Raw genomic sequence first — 16,989 nt, 5'->3', positions numbered from 1 at the left:
CTCTCTAGAACCATGAGCCCAAATTTTTCTTTTGTAAGTTGTCTTGGTCATCCTGTTTTGTCACAGCAATAGAAAAATAACTGAGACATTGGCCTCTGCATACCACCAAAGACTGATTAACTGGACTGAAAACTATATCCAGCCATCTGCTGTCTCCGAGAAACAGTCTTCACTGGGAAAGCCACAGACAAAAGAAAGGGCAATCTATCAATAAAATGGGTGCTGAAAGTAGTTTGGCATGGCTATTTTGATATGTGATAAAGCAGACATCATATTAAAAATTAGTCAAAAGAGATAAAGATCGTTAAATGAAAATAGAGGTAGCCACCTTGAAAATGTAACAACTACAAATAGATATTTGGTAAATATTTGGAGCTCTCAGTTTAACTAAACAAACACGAATGGGAATAAAAGCCAGATAGATCCCGAGGCAGTATCAGTGGATAAGTCACTCAAACTCAAAGTCAACGAACAAAGTTTAGCATTAGACTGAACCATAGGGCTGGAGAGATGGCTCGGTAGATAGGTGCCTTTGCTGCTCTTGCAGAGGACTTGGGTTCAGTGCTCAGCACTCACATGGTGGCTCATAGTCATTTCTAACTCCAGTTCCAGGGGTCTGACTTCCTCTTCTGGCCCCTGAGGGCACCGTATGCACAAGGAACAAACATGTATGCAGGCAAAGCACGTGTACATAAAAAAATAAAAATATTTTCTTTTAAAAAAAGTGAGTGGAGAGCATCTAGGGGGAGTTGGAGGAGGGGAACTGTAATCAGAAAAAAAAAAACGGTATGAAAATTTTTCACTTAAAAAATATATTGATTGAAAAAAGAAATTGCTACACCAATTCTTCTTAAACTGTTAAAAAGGGAATGAAAACTTCCAAGTACATTTACAAAGTCAGTGCTGTCCTGGAACCAAATCAAATAAGGACACAATGAAAAACAGCAACAATTAGCCAATTTCCCTGATGAATTTACACAAAAAAGTTCTCCAAAGCATACTTGCACATGTCAAGAATACATTAAACATACTTGCACATGTCAAAAACACATTACGATGATGGTGTATTATGACCTACTTCGATTTTATTCCAGGGATACAGGAGTGATTCAACACGTGCATATTGATTACGGTAAAGCAGTACATGAATAGACTTAATAGGTGGTCTTGAAAGGGTTAGACTAACTTTGTAACCTATATGTCTTCTAAAGCCTATAGCTCTGAGTTTTAGCTTCAGGTTAAGCTAAAGCCTCTTAGTACCTTTCCAGAGAATGGAGGAATGTGACCCTATCTGTGAGGACAGATAGAAAAAGCAAGCAAGCAATGACTTTCACTCAGCAAAAAGAAGGACCAGACCCTTGTCTTTGAGATAGTGTTTCTTAGCAACGAACCCAGACTTCTTCTGAGTAGCTTTTGACCTCCAGCCAAGAGCCTGCAGCCCTAAGCTTCAAGGATGAGCTAACCACCCCCACCTTAAATTGCAGCTGCATCCACACTTGGTAGGACTGGCCAAGCTTGAGCACCTAAGACTAACCAATTATCTTACTTGATAGCTTCCTCATCCAATCCTAAATTGCCAAAACTGCAACTTCAAATTTCCCGCAATTTTTCTTTTAAAAACCTAAAGGCCTTTGTCTCCTGGTGCCACTCTTTGACCGGCAGTGGTGACCCCATTGCGCAATGGTTAATAAACCTCTTGCTTTTGTCTTGGTCTGGGGGAGTTTCTGGGAAGGGCATGATCTTGAGCTCCTGAACTGTGAGACCCCAGGTCTTACAGTATGAGATTAAAAGTAAATTGTAATCCCTGATAACCACTAATAACAAAAAATATAGTCATAAAAGGAACAAAAAGGGAATTAACATAGTAGACTTCTAAAAGAAAATCAAGACACAAAGGAAGACAGTGATAGAACAGTTAAGGATATGACAATAGAAAACAGATCAGAAATTTACAGAAGTTAAATCCTTCCTCATTCATGATTAATTTAAACATAAATGGACCAAACTCTTCAAACAAAAGAAACAGTTTATCAGAATAAACTTTAGAAAAAGTGGTCCAATTGTATTCTGTCTTCCAGAGACTCTTCTTTGTTCCAATACTGCAAAGGATTTAAAGTGAAGGACTGTGAAATGACCCACCCCACAAGCTGTGACCAAAGAGAGCTTGTTTGCTAGGTTAATATGAGACAAAAATAAAATAATCCTTAAGTCATAAACTGTTACAATAGACAAGTATTTTACATTTTGATAAAACAGTAATCTAAATACAAAGGTAAAGGAATTGTAATCATACATATTTGTTCGATGGAGTTTTGCTGACTTCAAAACATGAAACAATCTAACAGATTTGAAGAGAGGGAAAGGCCAGTTTGCAAAAGCAGTTGGGGATTTCCACATCTCACTTTCAATAATGGATAGAATATTTAAACTAGTCAATAAGCAACTACAGGACATGAACAACATAACAAAACAAATACGTAACACAGGAAAACCACTGTACCAAACAAGGGCAAATACACATTCTTCTCACGGGCCATTTCTTCAAACCATGGTATGTCAGAACACAAAGTAAGCCTCTGTACATTGGAAAAGAACACATCACACAAAGAATTCTCTCAGAACACCTAAGGATGAAGCCAAGAATTCATCAAGAAGACTTGAAAACTCATGAATGTTTAGAAATGAACACATTTCTAGATATGGTGCCAAATCATAATTCCTAAGGAGAAGTGACAAATTTATTTGAGATGGGTAAAAACAAAACACAACACCCCAAAACTCTATGGGATGCAGTAAGAGCAACATCAGAGGAGAGTGTGTGGCTACAAATATCTCCACGGCAAAAGAAAGACCTCAAATAAGTGATGATTTTGTAGTATGTATACACCTATAGATATAATGACACATATAGGGAACAAATTAATAGAAGTTGTATCTTTAATATTTAGGAATGTTTTCTTTCTCTTTCTTTTTTGGGGAAAGTGGTTTTGGTTCTTCCAGACAGAGTTTCCCTTGACGGTCTTGGACTCGCTTTGTAGATCAGTCTGGCCTGGAACTCACAGCAATCCACCTGCCTCTGCTTCCTGAGTGCTGGGATTACAGGCATGCACCACCATACCCAGATAAGGAATGTTTTCTTTATGTTTCTTTATATATATATATATATATATATATATATATATATATAATGGCTATACTTAACTGTAAAAGCAGATACACAGACTGATACCTTTTTGAAGGTGAAAGCTGTAAGACCGTTTATCACCTATGTATGCGAAATGTGGTGACCATTTCTTCTATACAGATCATTTATAAATTTTCATTCAACGAATACTTTTGGAGCCACTACTTTGTTTTAGGCACTCATTCATAAATGGCGTTACCATAGTGTTCCTGGATTCCCTCTTTGTTCCTGAAAATGGATGGGAATTCTCACTCCCTCCACAGATTGAACCCAACTACTGACCTTTAAACTTTAAATCTCTTCTCTAATTATTAAATGCAGTTAAGCTTATGGTAATAGATTGCCCGATCTCACACATGCGTTATTTTTAGAGAAGGGGTACAAATCTTAAAACTTGTTGGCCACTGGCCACCACTACCAAGTGCGAATTCTCTTGTTTGTCAAACTATTTCTTCTACTATGTGGCCACACTTTGTTTTCTTCCTTTCTGGAACTCTGGTTTAGCCTTCTCCCCTTAATGCTGTTTTAGCTGTGAGACCACTGGACTGTATGGCTTTTGAATTTACTCTTACTAGGTCTTCCTGCTGTTCTCCCAGCCATGGATCGCACATTCTAAGTCAGCAAGAAAGTGCCTCACAAGCCACACAGCACAACGTGACGAGGCAAAGCCAGACACCAAAGCGGTGAGAATTTAACTTAGTGGCAAAATGAACCTATCCTCTCAAGTATGGTGGACCATGATGTTGTCTAGGGGAAGAGTTCAAAGAGTGGTTTCTGAGAGAACCTAGTCCCTGCTGTGCCTGAACCTGCCAGGAAAAGAGAACAAAACAAACAGAGAACAGTGCAAGAAGAGAAACAGCTCTAGGCACCAGTGAAAACCATGAGGCCCCCTTGCTAGGCAGTGATGGAGGATCCAGATTGCCTGTCTAGGGGACTTACCTCCTCTCAAGAGATGGTCTTCCAGCTCCTGTTCCCACTGCAGTAGCTCATAGCTAGTCTTCCTTTTTGAGAGTGATTGTTGCCCAATCATCAGCCAGATATCCTGCTCAGCAGAGGCGGAACAAAGCCCCGACAGAATCACAAGCTCATGCAAGGTCACCTGGACAATCAAGCCCAGGCCCCACCCACAGTGCCTGGCAACAAGGCCAGTCAGAGGCGCAGCAGAAAATGGATGAACCTCCAGGAGAGGCTCCAGATGGATCCTTCAACCAGGAAAACATAGCCCAATCCCCAGATAACCAGAAGACCCAGGGAGAAGCAGGACAGGCTACTCACAGAGGTTCCAAACATCCTGAGGATGAACAACCTGAGCCAAGTGGCGACAAGACACCCAGCCAAGCTGCTAACACAAGGTCTGGACAGACTGACCAAGGAGCTTCCGAAGAACTGACGGACCACAGATCACCTGGCAGTGCTGAGATAAAAGCATCTCAGCAGGTTGACCATAAAATATCTGAGCCACCTAGTCAGCAAATACCCAGGAAACTTGAGGGAAAAGTCCGTGAGGAGATAGAGGTTGGAATGTCTTTGCCAAGTAGTAAGAGAGCTTCTGAGCAGACTGACCAGAGTTCATCCTACCAAACTGACTCTAGAATGTCAGGGAAGAGCCAACCATACAGCACAGATGATTACGAGGCTGAAGACTTTCCTGTTCAACCTAGGTTTCGTGAGGATAAGGAAGCAGACTATGAACGTATGGGGCGTGCAACAGAAAACGATACTGACTCATACTACAAACCCTTTGCCCAGGGTTCGTTACCTGAAACCTTTGACAACAATGAAGCGGCCCAAAAAATACAGCCTTGCACATTTGAAGACAGTCAAATAGAACTCCGATCCAGAGCTTCAACAGGGGAAACTGAAAGTTCAGCCACGGTCCAAATCTTCCCACATGAGTCTGAAATAGCCACTGACTTCCAGTTCTCACGTGAAAAACTACCCCACATTACAAGCAAAACGTACTATTTCTCCAATCAAGAAGCAGTTCAAGGCACAGAAAATACTACTGTAGGTAAAAGGGACAGCTGATACTTGCCTGGGAGGTTGGAGGCCAAGATAGGACCTGTGGGGTTGTAAACAAGATCACCAAATAGAAAGATTCGTGCTAATTTGGAGATGAGAAATAAATCTATGTAACTTGCAGCTTCTAGGTGACCCATAGGCTTCAGGGCCTTCTGATTATCCTCAGGCCACTCAGGAAGGATCAGTGAACCAGGATTTAGGAAGCCAGAGTTTTCCGTTTTCTACTAATAATTCTGTCCCACTAGATTGTTTCAAAGCCTGGGTTCCTACCCTAGCAAGGGAATTCAAAGTTCTCTGTGTGAGAGCAAGTATTTGAAATAGAGGAAGATACCCTCCCTCCAAATGTTGAGGTGCTTTATAGTGTTTACAGATGAGATGGGTCTCTCCAAGAACTGGCCCTGAGAACCTACAGGCAGTTAGTGGTTTGGGTGACAGATATATTTTCTTCAGTGGTATAACCACTGAAAAGCTCCAGTGCTTCCATAAATAACTTTTGACCCATCTTTTGTAAGGAATCTTTAAGGTCATTGCTCTCTCTCTCTCTCTCTCTCTCTCTCTCACACACACACACACACAAGAGATGAAAGTAGCATGGGTGTATCTTCCTTAATTCTTGGTGTTAAATCTTAATTCTTGATATTAAATTTCATCAAATCTAGATCCCATTTGATGGCGGCAAAAAAAAAAAGCTATTAATTTCAGATGTATTTAAAAAAAAATGCTTAGGGTAATATTTCAGTTCCAGAATGCTTACGAAGATTTTGAGCAAAGAAAGGGTTTTCAAAGACACAGCCAAGCTGGCAGGAGGCGGTTCCCTCCCATCGTTTATGAAGATCCTTATCAAATTGCACTCCGATACATGGAAAAGCACAACATTCTTCAGATATTCCAGGTAAAGCTCTTAACTCTGAACCTTTCTTCCTGATGATGGGCCTTGAAAGTGGTAGAAGAAATTTGCTGAAAAGGGTGGGGGCTGGGTGAAGGAGCACAGCCTATTTCAGAAATTTTAAAAGGAGTGGATAAGAAACACGGAGAAAATGATGCCGCGGTGTTGCGCCCATCAAAGGCATTGGAGACCATGTACGATGGTTGCTGGAAAAGAATCTGGCCAATAGTTAAAGTTTTGGCTTTAAATAAGTTTGTAAGAAAAAAAAATGAGCGAAAATGGAAATTAAGGGGCTTTCTAAACCAGGGTCTTCTAAAGGAGATCTAAGGCCTGCTTAAGAGCGACATTCTTTAGAAGAAAATGGTAGAATTACAAATTCCTTCTGCTTCCTGAATTCATAAATCTCATAGATCCCAGGGTGTAAAGTAGAACCTTTCTTTAAAGATATTTCTTGAGCAGTGTGAAACTATGAGAGATTATCATAGCTATAATCGGGGTGAGGTTTTTGTTCACCGGGTAAATTTTTTTATATTACCATTACTTAACAAGAGACACACGTGCCCATCTATAACAGTGTATGTCTGGAGTAACTGTTTTAGACAGGTGTAACATTAGAGTAGTTTGCTTCCAAGGGAAGCATCCAAACTAGAAAAGCTTAAATTAAGGTACAGAGCATTGGTTCTCAACCTGTTCTTAGCAACCCTGTGGGGGTCAAAAGACTCTTCCACAGGGCTCACCTAAGACCAACAGAAAGCACAGATTCCTAATGAGGTATGAATCATACGTTATGGTTCACAACAATAGCAAAACCACAGTTATGAAGCGGCAATGAGAGTAACTTTATGGTTGGGGGTCATCACAACATGAGGAGCTGTGTGAAAGGGTCACAGCATGAGGAAAAGTTGACGTCCACTGGGATAGGGACATCTGTCAGCACCATCATTCACATCTTTGCGAACTGGGGGCCATGGCTTGACATCCATGGCTCTCAGATTCCTCATGAGGATTTAAAAAAAAAAAATACCTATTTCATTAGCCCTGTTTTATGATGTTTCCTTCTTAAAATGCCCTTTGATTGGGAGAGCACAAGTGGCTAGTTTCTGTCTTTAACCAAAGAACTAGTAATGGCTAAAGAGAAGGAGGGGTTGCTAAATTGTGAAATAGAAGGCAGAGCTTGGGGGCAGGCAAGAAAGCTCAGTTGGTGAAAAGCCCTTGCCTTCTGATCTGAAAAGCCAAATGAGCTGAGTTCAACACCCCCCAAGCCCATGTTAAGGTGGAAGTAGAGAATGGACTCCTTGAAGCTTGATCTCTAACCTCTGTACACATACCAAGGTACACACATACAAATGCACATACTGATGATACATTTAAATTTTTTTTTAAAAAATAACCATTTTATAATTTTTCAAATTAAAGAAGAACTAATGCCTGTGATGCAGTGTAGTTTTAAGGAAAATAAATTATCAAGTCTGTATATTGTTCAATCAAAACATACCTGAAGAGGCTGGGTTGTAGCGCAGTGAAAAGATGCTTGCCTCACGTACACACTGTAAACTCCAACACTATACAATTAGTTGATCAAGTAATTAAATTAAAATTTTCAAGTCTAGATTGGACACCTCATTGAGGGACAGCAGGTACATTAAGCATATTTGAATGTGTCATTTCTGAAAATTAACCTGATTGGCAGTTCCTGATTATACTAACAGTTTGAGCTTTTCAATAACAGCAAAAAGTATGAAAGTCAGCCTCAAAGACCTGATATTTCCTTTCTCATTTAATACTAAAACTAAACATAATTGTCATGTTGTAAAGCCAAGCATCTCAGAAGACTCTACGTTAAGCCCCCCCCCCCGTGTTTTCTATTCCTATTCAAAAGGCCATTGTTTGATTCTTTTTCAAGTGATTAATTTGGTAATTGATCATCTAGCCAATACCACGGTTCTCAAAACACTTCCAAACTTTCTCACCACCTCTTTGGTCTTGGAAACAGCCCAAAATATTACTTATTAATAAATTTTTATTTCTCCAATTTTTTATCTTAATTTACCTGATTTCATTCAAATAAAGTAAGGAGGCTAGAGAGGTGGCCCGGCAGTTTAAGGGCATTGACTGCTCTTCCAGAGGACCCAGGTTCAAATCCCAGCACCCACATGGCAGCTCACAACTGTCTGTAACTCTAAGATCTGACACCATCCCACACAGACATACATGCAGGCAAAACACCAATGCACATTAAAAATAAATCATTTGCCACAGGCAAACCAAGGAGACCAACACCAGAAGGCCTGCTAACACTCCCATGCCCGCCCATTCCTTCAGATGATTCATGGCTGCAGCAATCCATGTTGATAATCTGTGGCTAGTCCTGCGTCCGCTCCGGTAGAATTTACTGTGACAATGGCCACTCTCAGCTGCTCCATCGTAGTATCGAATTCTCCAGTCCAATTACCTAAAATATAGCTCGACAATTGTTTAGACAGATTTGCAGCACAGGAAAAATTCTCATGTTGTATGCTAGTGACACAAAGTCCCGCATACTTTCATTGACAACCAGGTTGAGCGATTTGCCATAGGGTATCAATTTGCTCCTGCAAGAGGTCAATCCTCTGATTGAACACCATCAAGCTTCCTTTTAGTTGAGCATTAATTCCTTTATGTACAACTAAGGCATGAGCTACATTGGCTAAATGATTATTCAGGGTCTGAGCAGTCTGCCCAGTATGACTCATGGCTAATGCCCTGGTGGTAGCTCCAACAGCCGTCAATGAGATGGTAGTAACAATGGTGGCTGTAGTTCCAAGATCCCTTTTCTGTCTGAAGAGAGTCATAGCGTGAGGGGCATCAATGGGCACAGGTACCCAGTGAGGCATGCGAGTAACCAGGGCATACCTAAATTTACTAGCATTCCAGCATTGGGCAAAAAAGCAAGTATCATTACCACAATTACTTGGCTCTATCTGGCTAATAATGAATAAAAATGGGGGATATAGACAAACAGGTGTGGGCTTATATGCAAGATTAGAGTCTCACAACAGTGTGATGCAGCCATGATCATTCAGGCCTTTACAGCCATTGAAGCAGGACACTCTCCCCAAGCATGGTTGGATAGCACAAAAAGCTAAAATGATACGCTCAGGATGCGAGGCTAAGCACTGCACTCAGGGTCAGCCGCTTTGGACCCAGAGAAGAGCATGTCTGATTGCATGCGGGTTGATGCCCCAGGTCCCGCCTCTGAGAAAAAGGTATCGGACGGGTCTGATGCTCTTTGGGTGGATGACACCTAAATGAACATCTGTACAAAGTCCCAATTTATTTCTAATATCAGAGATCAGACCTCTACTCTTGCCTGATGCATCTAAAACAAAAAGGGGGAACTGTAGAGAGCTGCGGAATGCCGCGCCTTAAAGATGGAGCTGGTTTCCGCCTTCCACCTTCCCGATGGTGAGTGCTCTCTGTCACGAACAACTCCACATTTGGCTAAGGCCGAGGATCTGGCTTGCTTCCGTGTGTGTGGACCTATCTGCATTGTCCCCGTGGCACGCCTGGGTTGGCTACCCAGAGGCTATTTAAGCTGTGGGCTGGCTTTCCCCAGGGTCCGAGGATTGTTCAATGTTCCTGAATAAACTGCATTGAAAAAAAAAAAATAAAAAAAAAAATAAATCATTTGAAAAAGAAAGTAAGATGTCAGGAGACCTGTGAACCTCTTTAGAAGGGCTATGAGATATCCTAGGGTAGAGGGGAGCTAACTGCAAACATCTCAGAACCAAAGCATGGTGCGTTGTGTTTCTCTCAGCAGATCACTGAAAACCTAGTCTATGAAAAGCCTGATGATCCCCTGGATTTCATGCTAGGCCAGGTATGGAGTGGGAGAGCGAAACGATCCTCCTTCTGGTCTCCTGGTTGGAAAACAGACATGCGCAGCCAGATGACCAAGGCAAAACACGAACAGCTGCAAGTCATCAGGAAGGAAACGGACCTGCAGCTTCCCCTCAAGAGTTTTTACTAAAGTATAGAATAAAGCTAGGTATGGTGGCTCGCATCTTTAGTGCCAGTCCTCGGGAGGCAAAGGCGGGCAGTTCTCTGTGAGCCCAAGGCCAGCAAGGGCTTCGTAGCGAGACTCTCTCTCTCTCAAACTGAAAAAGACCATCATCCCCAGCTTCACAGACCTCCCACAAAGGAACTGCTTGTTTTTGACCTTTATAATAACGCGCTCACTTTTCTTTGAAATTTTACTGGTGATCAGTGGTGAAACACTGTTGTTGAGACCCGTGGGCTCCTTGAACTGAACCGTCTGCCGTTGGTATTGCTTTTGTCTTTCTCTTTTGCTCAAAATTACATGCGTGTAGAACGTGTAGAAGGCTGTGGCCAACCCATTCTCTTTTTCACGGGCATGTAGCTTATTTCCAGTTTGGAGCTATCACAAAACATGTTGCTAAAAGCCTTCCCACCCGCGGCTTTCTGTGGCACGTTTCTCCCGGCTGTATACTTTAAGCCCTAGATTGTAGAGCGTGTATTTGCTTAGCCTCAAGTGAATTGTGTCCTTCTCTAGCGTGAGTGTGCCAGTTTGCACCCCATTCCCCCAGTAGCTGGGTAGCTTTGCCTCTCGCTGCTGTCACTGTATTTAGCCTTGGCTGTTCAGGTAAGCAGGCCGTAAAATTTGCTGTGTCCTCTTGCCTTTTCCTAGCTAATAGGCAAGTGCATGTTTTTCCATCTAGCCGTTTTCAAACACTTATTTTTCTATAATATTGCTTCATGTCTTACTCATTAGCAGCAGGTTTCTATACGCTCTGGTCCCAAGTGTTTGGTTAATCCCATTTCCGTTCCTACATCCTTCTAGTCTCTGTCTCACCTTCCAGCTCTTATCTTTTGATCTGTAGAAATTCTTAAATTCAATATCAAATATAGCAATATTTTTCTTTATGATTAATACTTCCACTGTTTTATGTTAGAAGTTTCACTCACATTTGATTATGATTTTCTACATTATTTTGCAGAGTGTGTGTGTGTGCGTGTGTGTATGTGTGTGTGTATAATGAAGCAGGGTTTGTTTGCTTGTTATCTTTCACATCTATCTCCATAATCTTCATCAGTTTTGTATACAATATAAGATTATGCAAAGATTCACTTTTTTCATTCACCAGAAACCACTGTCTTTTAGTAAAGGCCATAATTTGCATGCTGATCTGTATTTCAATCACCCAGCATATCTATCTAGAATTGTTTCAAAATAAGACAATTATTATGGCTGGAATGACTCTGTACCTAGTAGAGAAAGCATGCCCACTTTTTTTCTTCTTTGAACATATCTTTGACCTTCTTGGACCTTTCTTTCCATATTAGTTTAAGAATTATTTGTCAAGTTACACAAATGTATATACCTCTATTTACACGCAAACACACACTAGTGTAGTGGTCCTCAACCTTCCTAATGCTGTGACCCTTTCATAAGTTTCCCATGTTGTGTTGACCCCAACCATAAAATTATTTCATTGCTACTTTATAACTGTAATTTGTTACCATCATGAATCATAAGGTAAATATCTAAAATGCAGGATATCTGATATGTGAGCCACAAAAGGGGTTACAAACCCACAGGTTGAGAACGACCACGCTAGTGAGGTTTTTGCTGTGGTTGCTTTGGGGCTCAACTGGGTTTTTATTTGGTGAGAAGTGACAGCTTTAAAATGAGTGTTTGCCATTTGTGTAGGTCTTAACCTCTCTTGGTACATTTACTATTTGCATTCATGTTACACATGTGTTTTGGTGGCTTTACTCATGGGCATTTAGTTTTGGTGCTACTATACATAGAAACTTTTAGAATTTCAGGATCTAACTAGCCAGCAAGTAGAAATACAATATTTTTGCTGTTGTGGTCATTAGCCTCACCGAACATGACTGATTCTACGGATGTATGTGTTGAAGGATTGAGGGTTTCTGCTGACGCAAGCACATCATTTGCAAATAGTCAGTCATTTGACCTTTCCAATCCTGCTCTTTGCCTCCCTTGTCTTATTGTATATATTGCATGTCTTCTCTTTGATTCTTCACACCCCTCTTTCTCGCTTCTCCACCCTACAGAGAGCTTGTCTCCTGTTTCTCCATTGGGTTAAGTCTATGAGAAACCCTGGAAGAAAAGTAGGAAGAAAAAGAAAGAATGCTCCATTTCTTTCTGTGGCCTCTTGGAAAATGTCCCAGTGTCTCTCTGAACCATTCCCCACCCCCAACCCCGCCCAGGGTGAAAGCCTTCTCTTGTGTGGTGGCATTACAGTGCCACTGGCCATATGTTCCCATAGTTTTCATTCATCAGAAAATTTTATCACTTTGATTCCTTTAAGACATTTTGGCTGGACATTGTATTTGCCTTTTGCTCAGATCTTTAAAAGTGTGCTTCTGCTACCTTCTGACCCTGGGGAGTTCTGAAAATCTCAGTCACCCAAATTCTATCTCCCTTATACACTGTTTTCTTCGGCTGCCTTCATCCCATCATTTTATTCTCTGGTACATAGAGGGGTTTGGGGGATGCACGTTGGAATTTACTTCAGGAGGATAAACTGGGAATCCACACTATGCATGTGTCTTTTACCAAATTCTGGAAGTTCTCTGCCACGTCTTCTTCACCATTTTTCTGTCCTGTTCTCTTGGGGGGAGGGGGCTGTTTTGTTTTGTATGTTTTATTTTCCTTCTTTTTTGAAACTCACATTACCTTTGTTAAACCTTCTGATAGTCTACAGATTCCTGAAGCTCTGTTCATGGTTTTGTCACCTCTCTCTCTAGCACATATAATGTGTATGTATACAAGCTCATTTGGGTGGTGGCGTACACATGTGTACACATGTGCAGGTGTATGTGTAAGCATGTGGAGACAAGAGGTCAACCTCAGGTGTCAGGAACTGTCCATCTTATTAGCCAATCAGGATAGGCTGGATGTCATGTGAGCCTAAGACAGCGGTTCTCAACCTTCTCAATGCTGCAGCCCTTTGATACAGTTCCTCATGCTGTGGTGACCCCAACCATAAAATTATTTTTGTTGCTAGTTCATAACTGTAAATTTGAGACTATTATGAGTGATAATGTAAATATCTGTGTTTTCAGGTGGTCTTAGGTGACCCCTGTGAAAGGGTTATTCAATGAACCAAGGGGATCTTGAGAACCTCTGGCCTAAGGGCTTCTCCTGTCTCTATTTCCCCAGCACTGAAATTCTAAGCACATTCTCACACCCAGCCTGTGTGTAGGTGCTGGGGACCAAATTCAGCTCCTCATGCCTGCACGGCAAGCCCTTTACCCAGCAGTGATTTTTTTTTTTTAATCAATTTTCAGTGATTAAATTTCTACTTGGGAGCTGAGGAGACAGCTCAGTGGGCAAAAAGTATTTGCATAAACATGATGGCCTGAATTCAAAATCCGTATAAAAGCCTAATGGGGAGCGTCTTTAACCTCGGTGTTCCTACAGGAATATAGGAGGCAGAGAGAGAATTCTCAGCAGACACCCGAGGCAGGTACACTGCTACACTGAGCAGAAAAAAACAGAGACCCTGTCTCTAACAAGGTGGAAGATGAAGACTACTGATGAGCCAGTTTATCCCCTGTCCTCCACATGCGCTCCGAGACACCCAAAATGCCCATGTTCTCATGGATGAATGTGTGTGCGCACACACATAATTTGAGCAACAGTAGGAGGAAAAAAGTAAATTATATTTGGTCATTTTGATATTTTCTACTTCTGACGGTTTTTATTGTTGTTGTTGGTTTGGTTTGGTTCTTTTTGGTGTATTTTTATTTCCTGGACAAAGACAACTTTAAAGGCCTTGTTTTGATGAATAATAAGGTCATCATTGAGTCAATAGCTATTAATTACCTTTCCTTAAGGTGGGTGGAATTATTTTAAGTAGTCTGTAAGGGCATTTAGACAGTCTTGAACTGTGTAAACATAGCATGCAGACTGAGTTTGACTCTAGTCCTTTGGTGAATGTTGGGGTTTCTGTTGGCCAGTAACATCCTTAGAGTCAAGCCATGAGTTCTATCTTGTCTTTTGTGATTGACATCATATCTCAGATCAAACGTTCAAGCACTGCCTAGACTACTTTGAACCTGTTCGATGAGTCTATGTTTCTGGGGTCAGACAGGCACAGGGGATGTAAGCCCAATGAAGGAATCTTCTCTCATATACACCTCCTATTCCCTCTTCAGCATCTGGACATAGTTGAGCAGGCCACTTCACCGCAGAGAGACTAGATTCCCCTGGACTATTATTTCAATTGACTCTAAGTTGAAAAACAGAGTTGAGTACTTCCACCTTGTCATTAAGCCTTTGCTTAATCCTACAATTTGCAAGTAGTTGTAGGTTCAAAACCAAAAGGTTTGGTTTTTCTGGGGGTTTTTGTTTGTGTGATTGTTTGTTGTTGTTGTTGTTTGTGTGTGTCTTAGAGGATAGGGCTTGTGCTTTGTCCATAATATGTAGCAACTACTTAAATTCTTTGAGTGTTTATTCCTACATAAAAGCAAAACTTCCTTTTGGACAAAAATATTCATTTAAAGTTTTATCACAGAAATGTGAATTGTGTTATTTTTTTTACTGCAAAATAGTTGCTAATTTTAATTATGATTTCTTCCTCATTATTTTTTGACATTGGATTATTTCTATTAATTGTTAGGTATTGGAGTTCATGACTGTCTCTGGTTTTTAAATCAATCCCACTTTGTTAATGGACACTCTGGATGATGTCAAGTATTTGAAATGTCTTGACTTTCTTTATGACATAGCATATGGTTAATTATGGTAAATAAATCATTTGGAGTTGGGAAGAAGCTTCCTTTGCAATTTTTAGGAAGTGGTGTAAATATTACACCACACTGTACCAGCGTGCTCATGACTTTTGACCCTCCCAACATGGTTGTGATTGGATGTCTCCAGTTGTTCTATGAGTTTCAGCTGTGTGCATATGGTGCTGATGACAAAGCTGTTAGGTGCACATGAAATTAGAATTGTTATATCCTTCTGATCACTGAAATCTTTACCTTGAAGAGGTGTATCATGACCTCTGCTTCTTTGTAACATTATTCTATTAGATCTGTTTTTGTTGATGATTAAATGATGCATCCTTTCACCTGTATAATTTTTAAACTTCCTCAGTCACAAAATTTTTGCCATATTTCCTACAAACAGGGTATCTCTGAGTTTCACCTTTTTATAGTGTAGAGCAAGCTTTCAGCTATCATGTTGTCTTCAGAGATTCGTTTAATTTGGATCTCGTTTTCTGTATGCTATTTGTTTTACCTGTTCTGTTTTATTCTTAGTTTTTTTTTTTATATCACTTCATTTTTCCCCTTTGTCACCTTAGAGTTGATACTCTTTATATTTTTATTCCTTAGTGGACTATTTTTAAAATAATGTAGTTTGTTTTAAGACACTTTCTATGTTTAAAAAAAAAGGAGCAAAGTATGATGAGTTATTTACCTTCTTAATCCCACCCCTATGCCCTCATTGCTAATTTCCTCCATTATTAAGATTTCATTTTGTGGTATGTTTTAATTACTGAACCAGTACTGACACATTTCCTAACTATAATTTGCATAAGTTTCCCTCTTCATACTGCAGAGAGACACAGTAAAGATCTTAAAATAACTTTTGACAGTACATGCGGCACATACCTACTATTATAGTTCCTGCCCAAACAATTTAAATGTTTTCTGGTTTGTTTTTAATTGTGCTGGTGAGTGGGGTCTGGGTGTGGACAAGTTCACATAGGTGCAGGTGCCCACCGAGGCCAGAAGAGGGCTTCAGGAGCTACAGGCAGTTGTGAGCTCCCAGACTCAAGTCCTCTGGGAGAGGAGAGCCAGCACTGAGCCAACTCTTCAGCTTTTGCATCTCTATTTCATAATGGTTCATCTAGAGATTACACCATATATCCTTAATGTATGAAGTGTTAAGTCATTTGATCCTGCTCAGGCCAAGGACTTCTGTATTTTAAACTTCTACATATTTAACCCCCATGAGCTGTGGTAATTCTGAGTAGGTCAAAATTCCAAGTGGAAAAGTTTTCCTTTTTTTTTTTTTTTATTCTCCTTAGGTGCAAGAAATGATCAGAGAAAGAGATGAAAGGCGAAACATCTGAAGACGAACCTCTCTCCAGCATGGTTTAAGTCCATTCGTGTGTTAGTACTGGGCTCTGCTCCCACTTGAAAATCTGTTTTCAGTAGATTGGTGGCAACATTGCCTGAACGTGTTCTTAATTTTTAAGTCAGAATGTACAGGGTAAATTTCACGTAACAATTATAGATCTCTCAGGGTGATCACACAAATACATATGTACATACGGCTACCTATTTGTGGACATTTCAGTACTTACTCCTGCAAAGCCTGAACTAGAAAAAGGACAAATAAACACTCATAACTATTCTCTGCCTCTCAAAGGACCTAAGTTATTTTTATAGTTTGTATCTATTAACCAAATATCATCTATCTAGACCTAAAACATCTTTTCACTTCCTAAGCAACTAAGCTATTTGTATTATTATGATTATCTGGTCTTCAGTCCCATCAGAGACTTGAGAAGGAATAAAATTAATCATTTGAGTAAATAGGAAGCGAGTGCTAGCAGCTTCCAAAAAAAACAAAAAATTGACAGAGACGATTTGCTGCCTGAACAGCCACCCAAAACTCTACATAACATTGGAGTATCGTCTTCAGCCTTGTGGCTCAGTGTATTTGACAGCCATATACGTGACACAGGAACGATTTAGGACTTGCTTATCCTGTCTTGGCAGAATTCAGCAGTCGACTTGTCCTGTATTTGAGCTTACCCATTTTAGACAAAATTCTGTCTGTTGGGAAGCAAAGGCATTTTTTTTTTTTTTTTTTTTTTTTTTTTTTTTTTACCCAGGTGACTGATTTGCC

The 16,989-nt window shown here is 40.5% G+C and overlaps 1 protein-coding gene across 1 annotated transcript; it reads left to right on the top strand.

Annotated features, from left to right (window-relative positions):
* The first annotated feature begins 1,059 nt into the window (after positions 1-1,059).
* Positions 1,060-16,207, top strand: Tex55 (testis expressed 55). The gene is made up of 5 exons (XM_021648574.2): positions 1,060-1,132; positions 4,218-5,191; positions 5,952-6,098; positions 9,889-9,951; positions 16,163-16,207. The coding sequence occupies exons 1-5, from the start codon at positions 1,060-1,062 to the stop codon at positions 16,205-16,207; spliced, it is 1,302 nt and encodes a 433-aa protein (XP_021504249.2).
* Positions 16,208-16,989: the final 782 nt, after the last annotated feature.

This window comes from Meriones unguiculatus, chromosome 17 (genome assembly GCF_030254825.1).
Source record: "Meriones unguiculatus strain TT.TT164.6M chromosome 17, Bangor_MerUng_6.1, whole genome shotgun sequence".
NCBI lineage: Eukaryota > Metazoa > Chordata > Mammalia > Rodentia > Muridae > Meriones > Meriones unguiculatus.
The sequence above is the reverse complement of the archived record's forward strand: the minus strand, read 5'-3'. Positions and strand labels throughout refer to the sequence as shown.